Source organism: Oncorhynchus clarkii, chromosome 28 (assembly GCF_045791955.1).
Source record: "Oncorhynchus clarkii lewisi isolate Uvic-CL-2024 chromosome 28, UVic_Ocla_1.0, whole genome shotgun sequence".
NCBI classification, from domain to species: domain Eukaryota; kingdom Metazoa; phylum Chordata; class Actinopteri; order Salmoniformes; family Salmonidae; genus Oncorhynchus; species Oncorhynchus clarkii.
In genome coordinates, this window is record NC_092174.1 from 48,738,816 (window position 1) to 48,757,355 (window position 18,540).

Consider the following 18,540-nt stretch of genomic DNA (forward strand, 5'->3'; position numbering starts at 1 on the left):
GCTCATCCATATATTTATATGTACATATTCTTATTCCATCCCTTTATATTTGTGTGTATTAGGTAGTTGTTCTGGAATTGTTAGATTACTTGTTAGATATTACTGCATGGTCGGGAACTAGAAGCACAAGCATTTCGCTACACGTACACATGGTTAGCAGATGTTATTGTATGTGACCAATAAGACTTGATTTGACACACAGAGAGACGCATGAACTCGTGAGAGATTTTATTCAACCATCAGGGCTGAAATATGAATACAAAAAACAGGCATGTTTTTTTCATAGAGTTATGCGTGTGTGTGTGCGTGTGTGTGCGTGTGTGTGTGCGTGTGTGTGTGCGTGTGCGTGTGCGTGTGTGCGTGCGTGCGTACGTGTGTGTAGGTGCGTGCGCGTGCGTACGTGCGCGTGTGTAGGTGCGTGCGCGTGCGTGTGCGTACGTGCGCGTGTGTGCGTGTACATTTTTCTACTTGAGTAAAAGTAATGATATCTTATAGAAAATGCCTCAAGTAAAAGTAAAAGTCACCCAGTAAAATACTACTTGAGTAAAAGTCACCCAGTAAAATACTACTTGAGTAAAAGTCACCCAGTAAAATACTACTTGAGTAAAAGTCACCCAGTAAAATACTACTTGAGTAAAAGTCAAAAAAGTATTTGGTTTTAAATATACTTAAGTATCAAAAGTAAATGTAATAGTATAAATCATCTTCCTTATATTATGAAAACCAGACGGCAAAATGTTTTTTTATTTTTTTATTGACGGATTGCCAGGGGCGCACGACAACACTACAACACGACAACACTACAACACGACAACACTACAACACTCAGACACTACAACACTACAACACTCAGACACTACAACACTACAACACTCAGACAGTACAACACTACAACACTACAACACTCAGACACTACAACACTCAGACACTACAACACTACAACACTCAGACACCACAACACTCAGACACTACAACACTACAACACTCAGACACTACAACACTACAACACTCAGACACTACAACACTACAACACTCAAACACTACAACACTACAACACTCAGACACTACAACACTTAGACACTACAACACTCAGACACTACAACACTACAACACTCAGACACTACAACACCACAACACTCAGACACTACAACACTACAACACTCAGACACTACACCTACAACACTCAGACACTACAACACTCAGACACTACAACACTCAGACACTACAACACTACAACACTCAGACACTACAACACTACAACACTACAACACTACAACACTACAACACTCAGACAATACAACACTACAACACTCAGACACTACAACACTCAGACACTACAACACTCAGACACTACAACACTACAACACTCAGACACTACAACACTACAACACTCAGACACTACAACACTACAACACTCAGACACTACAACACTACAACACTCAGACACTACAACACTACAACACTCAGACACCACAACACTCAGACACTACAACACTACAACACTCATACACTACAACACTACAACACTATAACACTCAGACAACACTACAACACTCAGACACTACAACACTCAGACACTACAACACTCAGACACTACAACACTACAACACGACAACGCTACAACACTCAGACACAATAACACTACAACACTACAACACGACAACACTACAACATTCAGACACTACAACACTACAACACTCAGACACTACAACACTCAGACACTACAACACTACAACACTCAGACACTACAACACTCAGACACTACAACACTACAACACTCAGACACTACAACACTACAACACTTAGACACTACAACACTAAAACACTACAACACTACAACACTACAACACTCAGACACTACAACACTCAGACACTACAACACTACAACACTCAGACACTACAACACTACAACACTCAGACACTACAACACTACAACACTCAGACACTACAACACTACAACACTTAGACTCTACAACACTACAACACTACAACACTCAGACACTACAACACTCAGACATTACAACACTCAGACACTACAACACTACAACACTCAGACACTACAACACTACAACACTCAGACACTACAACACTACAACACTCAGACACTACAACACTCAGACACTACAACACTACAACACTACAACACTCAGACACTACAACACTACAACACTCAGACACTACAACACTACAACACTACAACACTCAGATACTACAACACTACAACACTCAGACACTACAGCACTACAACACTCAGATACTACAACACTACAACACTCAGACACTACAACACGACAACACTACAACACTCAGACACTACAACACTCAGACACTACAACACTCAGACACTACAACACTACAACACTCAGACACTACAACACTCAGACACTACAACACTCAGACACTACAACACCACAACACTACAACACTCAGACATAATTTACAAATGAAGCATGTGTGTTTAGTGAGTCCACCAGATCAGAGACAGTAGGGATGACCAGGGATGTTCTCTGTTTAGTGAGTCCTCCAGATCAGAGACAGTAGGAATGACCAGGGATGTTCTCTGTTTAGTGAGTCCTCCAGATCAGAGGCAGTAGGGATGACCAGGGATGTTCTCTTGATGTGTGAATTGGACGATTTTCCTATCAAAATGTAACGAGTACTTTTGGGTGTCAGGGAAAATGTATGGAGTAGAAAGTACATTATTTTCTTTAGGATTGTATTAAAGTAAAATTAGTCAAAAATATAAATAGTAGAGTAAAGTACAGATAGCCCCCAAAACTACTTAAGCAGTGTGTGTGATGTTGACTACATGTAGGAATCATGTTTAATCTGTAACTAAGGAATCATGTAGGAATCATGTTTCATCTGTAACTAAGGAATCATGTTTCATCTGTAACTAAGGAATCATGCAGGAATTATGTTTAATCTGTAACTAAGGAATCATGTTTAATCTGTAACTAAGGAATCATGTAAGGAATCAAAGAACACAGAATACTAGAGTTGAACTTGACTTTGCTTTTTCCAGATGTTTACCCCATGAGGCCCATAGACAGAACAATGGGAGAATATCTCACTAATACAAAGCCATAGCAAGGTCCCATGGTTACTGTAAGAATAGTGTGTTTCTTAGGAAGATGGGCAGTTTTGCAGCTATTACTGGCTAGTTACAGTTTTCAGAATTCAACAGAAATCTTCAGATTATTTATCCGTGAATTCCACTCCTCCTCTTCTCAAGGCGTTCCGTCCAATGCGCGCTCCCGGGTTGGCTCGGGGGTTGTAACTGGCTAACGGAATTAGAACATTGACAGAGCTCCGGTTTCATCCATCTTCTGAAGTTCAGTTCGGAGGTTCGGGGTGGAGACGGTTTGGGGTGATTTGGGTTTGAAAGTTTAGTGTTAACCGAATAAACAGCCATGGAGGCTCGTGGAGTTCTCTCCGTTCTGTGCGTCGGTGCGATGTTTGCGGTGGCGCTCGCACAGCAGACCGACAGACCCAAGTTCTGGGGTGAGTTTATAAAGTTAATGTTTCTAGATGTAAAAAAAACAGACTTATGTTCTGGGTTGACCAGTATTATCTGTCTGTGTATGCTATGTCATTAAGACGGACCCAAGCAAGCTCTTTGGGGTTGAGAAACAAGTTAAAAGCCACAGAGAGAGAAAACGGGGTATCTGTGTCTTGGCCAGATGTTTAGATGGAAGTTAGCTATAGCCTATGTCAGAGCTAAAGCAGGTTTAGTAAGATATACAATGCTAAAATCATAGCTAATGCCTGGCATAAACTAGCTGGTCTGGTCGTTGGTCCTGCTGTAGGTAGGCTACAGTCTACCTAGCTATCACAGCTGCAGATGCTCAGAGAGGGAGTTGTCCTATGCACAGATCTAGGATCAGCTAACCCTCCCCACGTCCTAACCTACCACTAGGGTGTCTGGGGATTGAAACTGGCTATAGATCAGTGTTAGGGGCCACTTAATTGCTAATCAATCAATCATTAAATCTTTCAACCAATCAATCAATGTGGCTTTTTGAATTGAAATGGAAACCATAGGAAAGTCAATGAAGATTTAACATGTAGGACTTGCCTATGATCAATGTTCACTGAGGCTGTACAAGCTAAGTGACAGTTTTAACAGTGGTTTACTGTGATCACTGAGGCTGTACCCTCTAAATTACAGTTTTAACAGTGGTTTACTGTGATCACTGAGGCTGTACCAGCTAAGTGACAGTTTTAACAGTGGTTTACTGTGATCACTGAGGCTGTACCCGCTAAGTGACAGTTTTAACAGTGGTTTACTGTGATCACTGAGGCTGTACCCGCTTTAAGTGACAGTTTTAACAGTGGTTTACTGTGATCTCTGAGGCTGTACCCGCTAAGTTACAGTTTTAACAGTGGTTTACTGTGATCTCTGAGGCTGTACCCGCTAAGTGACAGATTTAACAGTGGTTTACTGTGATCACTGAGGCTGTACCCGCTAAGTGACAGATTTAACAGTGGTTTACTGTGATCACTGAGGCTGTACCCGCTAAGTGACAGTTTTAACAGTGGTTTACTGTGATAACTGAGGCTGTACCCGCTAAGATACAGTTTTGACAGTGGTTTACTGTGATCACTGAGGCTGTACCCGCTAAGTTACAGTTTTAACAGTGGTTTACTGTGATCTCTGAGGCTGTACCCACTAAGTTAGAGTTTTAACAGTGGTTTACTGTGATCTCTGAGGCTGTACCCGCTAAGTGACAGATTTAACAGTGGTTTACTGTGATCACTGAGGATGTACCCGCTAAGTGACAGTTTTAACAGTGGTTTACTGTGATCTCTGAGGCTGTACCCGCTAAGTTACAGTTTTAACAGTGGTTTACTGTGATCTCTGAGGCTGTACCCGCTAAGTGACAGATTTAACAGTGATTTACTGTGATCACTGAGGCTGTACCCGCTAAGTGACAGTTTTAACAGTGGTTTACTGTGATCATTGAGGCTGTACCCGCTAAGTGACAGTTTTAACAGTGGTTTACTGTGATCACTGAGGCTGTACCCGCTAAGTGACAGTTTTAACAGTGGTTTACTGTGATCACTGAGGCTGTACCCGCTAAGTGACAGTTTTAACAGTGGTTTACTGTGATCACTGAGGCTGTACCCGTTAAGTTACAGTTTTAACAGTGGTTTACTGTGATCATTGAGGCTGTACCCGCTAAGTGACAGTTTTAACAGTGGTTTACTGTGATCACTGAGGCTGTATCCGCTAAGTTACAGTTTTAACAGTGGTTTACTGTGATCACTGAGGCTGTACCCGCTTTAAGTGACAGTTTTAACAGTGGTTTACTGTGATCACTGAGGCTGTACCCGCTAAGTTACAGTTTTGACAGTGGTTTACTGTGATCACTGAGGCTGTACCCGCTAAGTTACAGTTTTAACAGTGGTTTACTGTGATCTCTGAGGCTCTACCCGCTAAGTGACAGATTTAACAGTGGTTTACTGTGATCACTGAGGCTGTACCTGCTAAGTGACAGTTTTAACAGTGGTTTACTGTGATCACTGAGGCTGTACCCGCTTTAAGTGACAGTTTTAACAGTGGTTTACTGTGATCTCTGAGGCTGTACTCGCTAAGTTACAGTTTTAACAGTGGTTTACTGTGATCTCTGAGGCTGTACCCGCTAAGTGACAGATTTAACAGTGGTTTACTGTGATCACTGAGGCTGTACCCGCTAAGTGACAGTTTTAACAGTGGTTTACTGTGATCACTGAGGCTGTACCCTCTTTAAGTGACAGTTTTAACAGTGGTTTACTGTGATAACTGAGGCTGTACCCGCTAAGATACAGTTTTGACAGTGGTTTACTGTGATCACTGAGGCTGTACCCGCTAAGTTACAGTTTTAACAGTGGTTTACTGTGATCTCTGAGGCTGTACCCACTAAGTTAGAGTTTTAACAGTGGTTTACTGTGATCTCTGAGGCTGTACCCGCTAAGTGACAGATTTAACAGTGGTTTACTGTGATCACTGAGGATGTACCCGCTAAGTGACAGTTTTAACAGTGGTTTACTGTGATCACTGAGGCTGTACCCGCTTTAAATGACAGTTTTAACAGTGGTTTACTGTGATCTCTGAGGCTGTACCCGCTAAGTTACAGTTTTAACAGTGGTTTACTGTGATCACTGAGGCTGTACCCTCTTTAAGTGACAGTTTTAACAGTGGTTTACTGTGATCACTGAGGCTGTACCCGCTAAGATACAGTTTTGACAGTGGTTTACTGTGATCACTGAGGCTGTACCCGCTAAGTTACAGTTTTAACAGTGGTTTACTGTGATCTCTGAGGCTGTACCCGCTAAGTGACAGATTTAACAGTGGTTTACTGTGATCACTGAGGCTGTACCCGCTAAGTGACAGTTTTAACAGTGGTTTACTGTGATCACTGAGGCTGTACCCGCTTTAAGTGACAGTTTTAACAGTGGTTTACTGTGATCACTGAGGCTGTACCCGCTAAGTTACAGTTTTGACAGTGGTTTACTGTGATCACTGAGGCTGTACCCGCTAAGTTACAGTTTTAACAGTGGTTTACTGTGATCTCTGAGGCTCTACCCGCTAAGTGACAGATTTAACAGTGGTTTACTGTGATCACTGAGGCTGTACCTGCTAAGTGACAGTTTTAACAGTGGTTTACTGTGATCACTGAGGCTGTACCCGCTAAGTTACAGTTTTAACAGTGGTTTACTGTGATCACTGAGGCTGTACCCACTAAGTTACAGTTTTAACAGTGGTTTACTGTGATCTCTGAGGCTGTACCCGCTAAGTGACAGTTTTAACAGTGGTATACTGTGATCACTGAGGCTGTACCCGCTAAGTTACAGTTTTAACAGTGGTTTACTGTGATCACTGAGGCTGTACCCGCTAAGTTACAGTTTTAACAGTGGTTTACTGTGATCACTGAGGCTGTACCCGCTAAGTGACAGTTTTAACAGTGGTTTACTGTGATCTCTGAGGCTGTACCCACTAAGTGACAGTTTTAACAGTGGTTTACTGTGATCTCTGAGGCTGTACCCGCTAAGTTACAGTTTTGACAGTGGTTTACTGTGATCACTGAGGCTGTACCCGCTAAGTTACAGTTTTAACAGTGGTTTACTGTGATCACTGAGGCTGTACCCGCTAAGTTACAGTTTTAACAGTGGTTTACTGTGATCTCTGAGGCTGTACCCGCTAAGTTACAGTTTTAACAGTGGTTTACTGTGATCTCTGAGGCTGTACCCGCTAAGTGACAGATTTAACAGTGATTTACTGTGATCACTGAGGCTGTACCCGCTAAGTGACAGTTTTAACAGTGGTTTACTGTGATCATTGAGGCTGTACCCGCTAAGTGACAGTTTTAACAGTGGTTTACTGTGATCACTGAGGCTGTACCCGCTAAGTGACAGTTTTAACAGTGGTTTACTGTGATCACTGAGGCTGTACCCGCTAAGTGACAGTTTTAACAGTGGTTTACTGTGATCACTGAGGCTGTACCCGTTAAGTTACAGTTTTAACAGTGGTTTACTGTGATCATTGAGGCTGTACCCGCTAAGTGACAGTTTTAACAGTGGTTTACTGTGATCACTGAGGCTGTATCCGCTAAGTTACAGTTTTAACAGTGGTTTACTGTGATCACTGAGGCTGTACCCGCTAAGTGACAGTTTTAACAGTGGTTTACTGTGATCACTGAGGCTGTACCCGTTAAGTTACAGTTTTAACAGTGGTTTACTGTGATCACTGAGGCTGTACCCGCTAAGTTACAGTTTTAACAGTGGTTTACTGTGATCACTGAGGCTGTACCCGCTAAGTTACAGTTTTAACAGTGGTTTACTGTGATCACTGAGGCTGTACCCGCTAAGTTACAGTTTTAACAGTGGTTTACTGTGATCTCTGAGGCTGTACCCGCTAAGTTACAGTTTTAACAGTGGTTTACTGTGATCACTGAGGCTGTACCCGCTTTAATTTACAGTTTTAACAGTGGTTTACTGTGATCTCTGAGGCTGTACCCGCTAAGTGACAGATTTAACAGTGGTTTACTTTGATCACTGAGGCTGTACCCGCTAAGTGACAGTTTTAACAGTGGTTTACTGTGATCACTGAGTCTGTACCCGCTAAGTTACAGTTTTAACAGTGGTTTACTGTGATCACTGAGGCTGTACCTCGCTAAGTTACAGTTTTAACAGTGGTTTACTGTGATCTCTGAGGCTGTACCCGCTAAGTGACAGATTTAACAGTGGTGTACTGTGATCACTGAGGCTGTACCTGCTAAGTGACAGTTTTAACAGTGGTTTACTGTGATCACTGAGGCTGTACCCGCTAAGTTACAGTTTTAACAGTGGTTTACTGTGATCTCTGAGGCTGTACCCGCTAAGTTACAGTTATAACAGTGACCAAGTAGGCAACTGTGGCTATGTGATCATAATGTAGGTCCACCAGAGTGGCTTAACATCAAAAACAATGGAGAAAAATGGATCCCATAACATGGAAATAGCTGTTCTGTCATTCAGCCTACAGTAGCAGCCAATGTGTGGTGTTCAATTAAGGTCTACATTCCATGAGACTTTTGAAGAAAATCATGAAGAGCTTGACATGAACCTGTTAATCCACTTGTCCTTCAGACGAAGACGTGACTGAAAATGTTTTGTGTTGTTTGATGAAAAAAAGAAAACAGTTAACAAAATAAACGTCATTATTATTCCGATACCATTATTACAGAGAATCCGAAAAGGATGCTACCCTCTGCCTATTCACTACTTAGCTTGTTCAAGACCGTCTCAGAATACAACACTGCCCCTTGAAGACATAAAAAAGTTCTTTACCTAACAGATGAAATGTACAGATTTTGTGTTCTTGAAGGAAGCAACCACTCCACAATTGTTGAGTATAAATTTGCTATAACTGGGATAATAACTCACTAACTAGCAAAGAATGTGAACAACATGCATCTCTCGCTTTGATCTCAAACAAGCACATCTACTCACGACCGCTCATGCTGTTAACACAGTCCAGTTCTAAGTGAATGGAAAAGATCCATATATGGCAATGGCTATTTGCATATAGGTCTATTGCAGCTCTGATTGGTTATGGCGCACCAGTCTGTGTAGAGTACAGGCTCGAGTCATGCCTGTCAATGCAGTATTCCAATGTCCTCTGCCTACAACAAAATGTCTTGCACAGTTCAACTCAAATAAAATCAAAGTTTATTTCTCACCTGCGCCAAATACAACAGGTGTAGACTTTACAGTGAAATGCTTACTTATAGGCTCTAACCAGAAGTGCAAAAAAAGGTATAAGTTGAACAATAGGTAGATACAAAAATAAAAACAACAGTAAAAAGACAGGCTATATACAGTAGCGAGGCTACATACAGACACCGGTTAGTCAGGCTGATTGCGGTAGTATGTGCATGTAGATATGGTTAAAGTGATTATGCATATATGATGAACAGAGAGTAGCAGTAGTGTAAAAGAGGTGTTGGCGGGTGGTGGGTGGTGGGTGGTGGGTGGTGGGACACAATGCAGATAGCCCGGTTAGCCAATGTGCGGGAGCACCGGTTGGTCGGCCCAATTGAGGTAGTATGTACATGAACGTATAGTTAAAGAGGCTATGCATATATGATCGAACAGAGAGTAGCAGCAGCGTAAAAAGAGGGGTTGGGGGGGACACACAATGCAAATAGTCCAGGTAGCCATTTGATTACCTGTTCAGGAGTCTTATGGCTTGGGGGTAAAAACTGTTGAGAAGCCTTTTTGTCCTAGACTTGGCACTCTGGTACCGCTTGCCGTGCAGTAGTAGAGAGAACAGTCTATGACTGGGGTGGCTGACAATTTGTAGGGCCTTCCTCTGACACCTTCAGGTATAGAGGTCCTGGATGGCAGGAAGCTTGGCCCCAGTGATGTACTGGGCCGTACACACTACCCTTTGTAGTGCCTTGGGGTCAGAGGCTGAGCAATTGCCATACCAGGCAGTGATGCAACCAGGATGCTCTCGATGTTGCAGCTGTAGAACCGTTTGAGGATCTCAGGACGCATGCTAAATCTTTTTAGTTTCCTGAGGGGGAATAGGCTTTGTTGTGCCCTCTTCACGACTGTCTTGGTGTGTTTTGACCATTCTAGTTTGTTGTTGATGTGGACACCAAGGAACTTGAAGCTCTCAACCTGCTACACTACAGCCCCGTAGATGAGAATGGGGGTGTGCTCGGTTCTCCTTTTCCTGTAGTCCACAATCATCTCCTTAGTCTTGGTTACTTTGAGGGATAGGTTGTTATTCTGGCACCACCCGGCAAGGTCTCTGACCTCCTCCCTATAGGCTGTCTCGTCATTGTCGGTGATTAGGCCTACCACTGTTGTGTCGTCTGCAAACTTAATGATGGTGTTGGAGTCATGCCTGGCCATGCAGTCGTGGGTGAACAGGGAGTACAGGAGGGGACTGAGCACACACCCCTGGGGAGCTCCAGTGTTGAGGATCAGTGTGGCAGATATGTTGCTACCTACCCTCACCACATGGGGGTGGCGCGCCAGGAAGTCCAGGATCCAATTCCAATTCCTCCTTTGGTCGTCTTTCCTTCCAGTTCTCTGCTGCCCATGACTGGAACGAATTGCAAAAATCTCTGAAGCTGGAGACTCACATCTCCCTCACTAGCTTTAAGCACCAGCTATCAGAGCAGTCTACAGATCACTACACCTGTACTTAGCCTATCTGTAAACAGCCCATCTACCTACCTACCTCATCCCCATACTGGTATTTATTTATTTATTTTGCTCCTTTGCACCCCAGTATCTCTACCTGCACATTCATCTTCTGCCGATCTACCATTCCAGTGTTTAATTGCTATATTGTAATTACTTCGCCACCATGGCCTATTTATTTCCTTAACTTACCTCATTTGCACTCACTGTATATAGACTTTTTGTTTACTTTTGTTCTACTGTATTATTGATTGTATGTTTTGTTTATTCCATGTGTAACTCTGTGTTGTTGTATGTGTCGAATTGCTACGCTTTATCTTGGCCAGGTCGCATTTGTAAATGAGAACTTGTTCTCAACTAGCCGACCTGGTTAAATAAAGGTGAAATAATATTTTTTTTAAAATCCAGTTGCAGAGGAAGGTGTTTAGTCCCATGTTCCTTATCTTAGTGATACGTTTTGAGGGCACTATGGTGTTGAACGCTTGCTGTAGTCAGTGCACAGCATTCTCACATAAGTGTTCCTTTTGTCCAGGTGGGAAAGGGCAGTGTGGAGTGCAATAGAGATTGCATCATCTGTGGATCTGTTTGGGCGGTATGCAAATTGGAGTGGGTCTAGGGTTCCTGGGATAATGGTGTTGATGTGAGCCATTACCAACCTTTCAAAGCACTTCATGGCTACGGACGTGAGTGCCACGGGTCTGTAGTCATTTAGGCAGGTTGCCTTTGTGTTCTTGGGCACAGGTACTATGGTGGTCTGCTTGAAACATGTTGGTATTACAGACTCAATCAGGGACATGTTGAAAATGTGAGTGAAGACACCTGCCAGTTGGTCAGCACATGCCCGGAGCACACGTCCTGGTAATTCGTCTGGGCCTGCAGCCTTGTGTATGTTGACCTGTTTAAAGGTCTTACTCACGTCGGCTACGGAGAGCGTGATCACAGAGTCATCCGGAACAGCTGATGCTCTCATGCATGCCTCAGTGTTGCTTGCCTCGAAGCGAACATAGAAGTGATTTAGCTTTGTAGTCTGTAATAGTTTGCAAGCCCTGCCACATCCGACGAGTGTTGGAGAAGGTGTAGTAGGATTCAATCTTAGCCCTGTATTGACGCTTTGCCTGTTTGATGGTTTGTCGGAGGGCATAGCAGGATTTCTTGTAAGCTTCCGGGATAGAGTCCCGCACCTTGAAAGCGGCAGCTCTACCCTTTAGCTCAGTGCGAATATTGCCTGTAATCCATGGCTTCTGGTTGGGGTATGTACGTACAGTCACTGTGGGGACGACATCCTCAATGTACTTATTGATAAAACCAGTGACTGATGTGGTGTACTCCTCAATCGGGAGGATAGAGTTGTGGTCGGATTTACCAAATTGAGGGTGAGGGAGAGCTTTGTTCGTGTCTCTGTGTGTGGAGTTCAGGTGATCTCAAATTTTTTTCTCTCTGGTTGCACATTTAACATGTTGATGGAAATTTGGTAGAACTGATTTAAGTTTCACTGCATCAAAGTCTCCTGCCACTAGGAGCGCCGCCTCTGGGTGAGTGGTTTCCTGTTTGCTAATTTCCTTATACAGCTGACTGAGTGCGGTCTTAGTGCCAGCATCTGTCTGTGGTGGTAAATAAACAGCCACGAAAAGTATAGCTGAAAACTCTCTAAGCAAGTAGTGTGGCCTGCAGTTTATGACAATATACTCTACTTCAGGTGAGCAAAATCTAGAGACTTCCTTAGATTTCGTGCACCAGCTGTTGTTTACAAATATGCACAGACCACCCCCAGAGTGTGCTGTTCTAGCTTGCCGGTGCAGCGTATATCCTGCTAGCTGAATACCCATGTCGTCATTCAGCCGCGATTCCGTGAAACATAGGATACTACAGTTTTTGATGTTCCATTGGTAGGATATTCTTGATCGTACCTCGTCTAGTTTATTGTCCAATGATTGCACATTGGCGAGTAGTATTGACGGTAATGGCAGCTTTCCCACTCGCCTTCTCCGGGTCCTGACGAGGCATCCGGCTCTTTGTCCTCTGTACCTGCGTCGCCTCCTCTTGCAAATAATGGGGATGATGGCCCTGTCGGGTGTTTGGAGAATGTCTTGTGCTTCTTGCTAATTTAAGAAAAATCTTTGTCTAATCTGAGGTGAGTGATCGCTGTCCTGATATCCAGAAGCTCTTTGTCTAATCCGAGGTGAGTGATCGCTGTCCTGATATCCAGAAGCTCTTAGTCTAATCCGAGGTGAGTGATCGCTGTCCTGATATCCAGAAGCTCTTTGTCTAATCCGAGGTGAGTGATCGCTGTCTTGATATCCAGAAACTCTTAGTCTAATCCGAGGTGAGTGATCGCTGTCTTGATATCCAGAAGCTCTTTGTCTAATCCGAGGTGAGTGATCGCTGTCCTGATATCCAGAAACTCTTTGTCTAATCCGAGGTGAGTGATCGCTGTCCTGATATCCAGAAGCTCTTTGTCTAATCCGAGGTGAGTGATCGCTGTCCTGATATCCAGAAGCTCTTTGTCTAATCCGAGGTGAGTGATCGCTGTCCTGATATCCAGAAGCTCTTTGTCTAATCTGAGGTGAGTGATCGCTGTCCTGATATCCAGAAGCTCTTTGTCTAATCTGAGGTGAGTGATCGCTGTCCTGATATCCAGAAGCTCTTTGTCTAATCTGAGGTGAGTGATCGCTGTCCTGATATCCAGAAGCTCTTTGTCTAATCCAAGGTGAGTGATCGCTGTCCTGATATCCAGAAGCTCTTTGTCTAATCCGAGGTGAGTGATCGCTGTCCTGATATCCAGAAGCTCTTTGTCTAATCTGAGGTGAGTGATCGCTGTCCTGATATCCAGAAGCTCTTTGTCTAATCCGAGGTGAGTGATCGCTGTCCTGATATCCAGAAGCTCTTTGTCTAATCTGAGGTGAGTGATCGCTGTCCTGATATCCAGAAGCTCTTTGTCTAATCCGAGGTGAGTGATCTCTGTCCTGATATCCAGAAGCTCTTTGTCTAAACCCGAGGTGAGTGATCGCTGTCCTGAAATCCAGAAGCTCTTTGTCTAATCCGAGGTGAGTGATCGCTGTCCTGATATCCAGAAGCTCTTTGTCTAATCCGAGGTGAGTGATCGCTGTCCTGAAATCCAGAAGTTATTTTTTTGCCGTAAGATTCGGTTGCAGAAACATTATGTACAAAATAGGTTACAAATAACGTGAAAAAATCACACAATAGCACAATTGGTTGTACGCCCTTTAAAACTGCAGCCATTTCTTCCAGCGCCATTTTTGCATACTAAGTCTTGCATAGTTCGTTTTGTTTCGGTATGTTACATTGAAAGTGGATAATATTGCGATGATTCGATTCCAATTCCCACAGTAGAGCGAAACGTTGATAGTGCTAACTAAGGGGGAAAACTAGAAAGATGAGTGAAGCTCAATCTCGTGCTTCTCTGCACTAGCTGATATTTCTTCTGCAGTCCGAGGTGACCGCACGCATCTTAGAGGGAACATGACTATGACATCACACTGTGATTGATTTAATTGGTTCTAGAGTATAAAACATGACTATGACATCACACTGTGATTGATTTAATTGGTTCTATAAAGGTTTCCACCAGACGTGATAATTGGTGTTCAGGCCAAAGAGTTCAACCTTGGTTTCACCAGGCCAGATAATCTTCTTTCTCATGGTCTGAGGGTCCTTTAGGGCAAACTCCAAGCAAGCTATCACATGCCTTTTACTGAGGAGTGGCTTCTGTCTGGCCACTCTACTATAAAGCCCTGATTGGTGGAGTGCTGCAGAGATGGTTGTACTTCTGCAAGGTTCTCCCATCTCTACAGAGGAACTCTGGAGCTCTGTCAGAGTGACCATTGTTCTTCGTCACCTCTCTGACCAAGGCCCTTCTCCCCAATTGCTCGGTTTGGCCAGACATCCAGCTCTAGGAAGAGTCTTGGTGGTTCCAAACTTCTTCCATTTAAGGATGATGGAGGCCACTGTGCTTTTGGGGACCTTCAATGCTGCAGAAATGTTTTGGTGCCCTTCCCCAGATCTGTGCCTCGACACAATCCTGTCTCAGAGCTATATGGACAATTCCTTTGACCTCATGGCTTGGTTTTTGCTCTGATATGTACTGTCAAGTGTGGGACCTTTTATAGACAGGTGTGTGCCTTTCCAAATCATGTCCAATCAATTGAATTCACCTCCAATCAAGTTGTAGAAACATCTCATGGATGATCAATGGAAACAGGATGCACCTGAGCTCAATTTTAAGTCTCATAGCAAAGGGTCTGAATACTATGTAAATAAGGTATTTCTGTTTTTTATTTTTATTTGCAAGAATGTCTAAAAACCTGTTTTCTCTTTGTCATTATGGGGTATTTTGTGTAGATTGATGAGCAAAAACATTAATTGAATCCATTTTAGAATAAGTCTGTAATGCAACAAAATGTGGAAAAAGGGAAGAGGTCTGAATACTGAATACTTTCTGAACGCACTGTCTACTGTTTCTGTTCTATGTGTATACAGATATACAGATATGTCATATGCTCATGTTTCCTGTGTGTGTGTGTGTGCGTGTGTGTGTGTGTGTGTGTGTGTGTGTGTGTGTTCAGAGTGTCCGGTGGACCTGTTCTTTGTGCTGGACACGTCTGAGAGTGTTGCTCTGAGGGCCAAACCTCCCAACTTCTACATCGACCAGATCAAGAGCTTTACTGAACGCTTCATCATGGAGCTCAAAGAGATGTAAGATACACACACACACACACACACACACACACACACACACACACACACACACACACACACACACACACACACACACACACACACACACACACACACACACACAGGATGTAACACACACCCTGGCTGTCCATTACAGAACAGTACTTTATGGTTGTCTCATGGCTGTGCTGCTTAAGGCCCAGGTTCCCCTCAAGTGGAAATAGTTCAGCTAGTCAGTGTTGTTGCTGTGGTAATGTGAAAGCTCTTAGTCAAGTCATCAGTTCACCAGAATAAGACCCTAGATAGTTATTGGAAGAGAGCATGAAGATCTCCGTGCCTTTTCCTCACCCTGGGAAGTTCATCATCACTTATTTCATCTGTAGCCTTTAAAAACTGTTTTCGGAGTCGTAGTGGGAGGACCACACACACCATATCATCTCATGACTCCAAGTTTACTTCCATTTGACGGTTACTGTACCGCACAAAAATATAAACTAAACATGTTTCATGAGATGAAATAAAAGATCCCATAAAATTTCCAAACGCAAAAAAAAGTGTGTTTCTCTCGAACCACTCACTGACATCTGACCTTCTGAATCCGTTATACTCCATCTATCTGTGTCCCCTCATCTATCAGCCCACAGACTGAATCCGTTATACTCCATCTATCTGTGTCCCCTCATCTATCAGACCACAGACTGAATACTTTATAATCCATCTATCTGTGTCTCCTCATCTATAAGACCACAGAGTGAATCCGTTATACTCCATCTATCTGTGTCCCCTCATCTATCAGACCACAGACTGAATCCGTTATACTCCATCTATCTGTGTCCCCTCATCTATCAGCCCACAGACTGAATCCGTTATACTCCATCTATCTGTGTCCCCTCATCTATCAGCCCACAGACTGAATCCTATATACTCCATCTATCTGTGTCCCCTCATCTATCAGACCACAGAGTGAATCCGTTATACTCCATCTATCTGTGTCCCCTCATCTATCAGACCACAGACTGAATACTTTATACTCCATCTATCTGTGTCCCCTCATCTATCAGCCCACATACTGAATCCGTTATACTCCATCTATCTGTGTCCCCTCATCTATCAGCCCACAGACTGAATCCGTTATACTCCATCTATCTGTGTCCCCTCATCTATCAGACCACAGACTGAATACTTTATACTCCATCTATCTGTGTCCCCTCATCTATCAGGCCACAGACTGAATACTTTATACTCCATCTATCTGTGTCCCCTCATCTAACAGACCACAGAGTGAATCCGTTATACTCCATCTATCTGTGTCCCCTCATCTATCAGACCACAGAGTGAATCCGTTATACTCCATCTATCTGTGTCCCCTCATCTATCAGACCACAGAGTGAATCCGTTATACTCCATCTATCTGTGTCCCCTCATCTATCAGCCCACAGACTGAATCCGTTATACTCCATCTATCTGTGTCCCCTCATCTATCAGACCACAGACTGAATACTTTATACTCCATCTATCTGTGTCCCCTCATCTATCAGGCCACAGACTGAATACTTTATACTCCATCTATCTGTGTCCCCTCATCTAACAGACCACAGAGTGAATCCGTTATACTCCATCTATCTGTGTCCCCTCATCTATCAGACCACAGAGTGAATCCGTTATACTCCATCTATCTGTGTCCCCTCATCTATCAGACCACAGAGTGAATCCGTTATACTCCATCTATCTGTGTCCCCTCATCTATCAGACCACAGACTGAATCCGTTATACTCCATCTATCTGTGTCCCCTCATCTATCAGACCACAGACTGAATCCTTTATACTCCATCTATCTGTGTCCCCTCATCTATCAGCCCACAGACTGAATCCGTTATACTCCATCTATCTGTGTCCCCTCATCTATCAGACCACAGAGTGAATCCGTTATACTCCATCTATCTGTGTCCCCTCATCTATCAGACCACAGAGTGAATCCGTTATACTCCATCTATCTGTGTCCCCTCATCTATCAGACCACAGAGTGAATCCGTTATACTCCATCTATCTGTGTCCCCTCATCTATCAGACCACAGAGTGAATCCGTTATACTCCATCTATCTGTGTCCCCTCATCTATCAGACCACAGAGTGAATCCGTTATACTCCATCTATCTGTGTCCCCTCATCTATCAGACCACAGAGTGATGTTCATCTGACACCCTTATTGACAATATTTTTACTAATTCTTTGAGTAATGTGGCTAATGCAGGTAGGCATTTCTGACCACTTTCCAACCTTCCACTTCTCGTTGGCAGCTGGAAATCAACAGATGGGAATTATTAGTAGCATTAAATGTAGAATATTTAACTAAAGTAATTGCGAGCGCTTTAAAATGTTGATGGGGGATATTTCATGGGAAAATGTTTATAATCAGCCTGATGTAGAGCCTGCTTACCAGACTTTTCCTCACATCTTTCAATTCTGTATTTCACCATTATTTTCCCTTAGTTAAACCACGTAGGAGAGCAGCAGAAGGGTTCAGGAAACCTTGGTTTACAACCGGTCTCAAAAAATACTCAGTTAAAAGTCTAAAATGTTTCTCACCAATCCCTCTCCACTGAATTCTGCCAATTACAAAAAGTACAAGAACAAATGTACTCACTTACGTCGGATATCCCCAAAAATATATTTTACTAACACATTCCCAGAATTCTTAAATAATTTAAAGCCAACTTGGAAAATCAGCAATCAACTTTTGAATAAGAAAAAGGCATCTACAACTATCTCATCTCTATGTATCTCATCTCTATGTATCTCATCTACAACTATCTCATCTCTATGTATCTCATCTACAACTATCTCATCTCTATGTATCTCATCTCTATGTATCTCATCTACAACTATCTCATCTCTATGTATCTCATCTCTATGTATCTCATCTACAACTATCTCATCTCAATGTATCTCATCTCTATGTATCTCATCTACAACTATCTCATCTCAATGTATCTCATCTCTATGTATCTCATCTACAACTCTCATCTCTATGTATCTCATCTACAACTATCTAATCTCAATGTATCTCATCTACAACTATCTAATCTCAATGTATCTCATCTACAACTATCTCATCTCTATGTATCTCATCTACAACTATCTCATCTCAATGTATCTCATCTACAAC

The 18,540-nt window shown here is 43.0% G+C and overlaps 1 protein-coding gene across 1 annotated transcript in view; it reads left to right on the forward strand.

The window, feature by feature from the left end:
- Positions 1-3,274: 3,274 nt before the first annotated feature.
- The window catches only part of LOC139386827 (collagen alpha-1(VI) chain-like), an 83,659-nt gene continuing 68,393 nt past the window's right edge, over positions 3,275-18,540 (forward strand). Inside the window, exons 1-2 of the mRNA XM_071132661.1 lie at positions 3,275-3,504; positions 15,264-15,393. Of these exons, the coding sequence (XP_070988762.1) occupies positions 3,414-3,504; positions 15,264-15,393 (221 nt within the window). The 5' untranslated portion in view covers positions 3,275-3,413. The remainder of the gene's footprint in view (positions 3,505-15,263; positions 15,394-18,540) is intronic.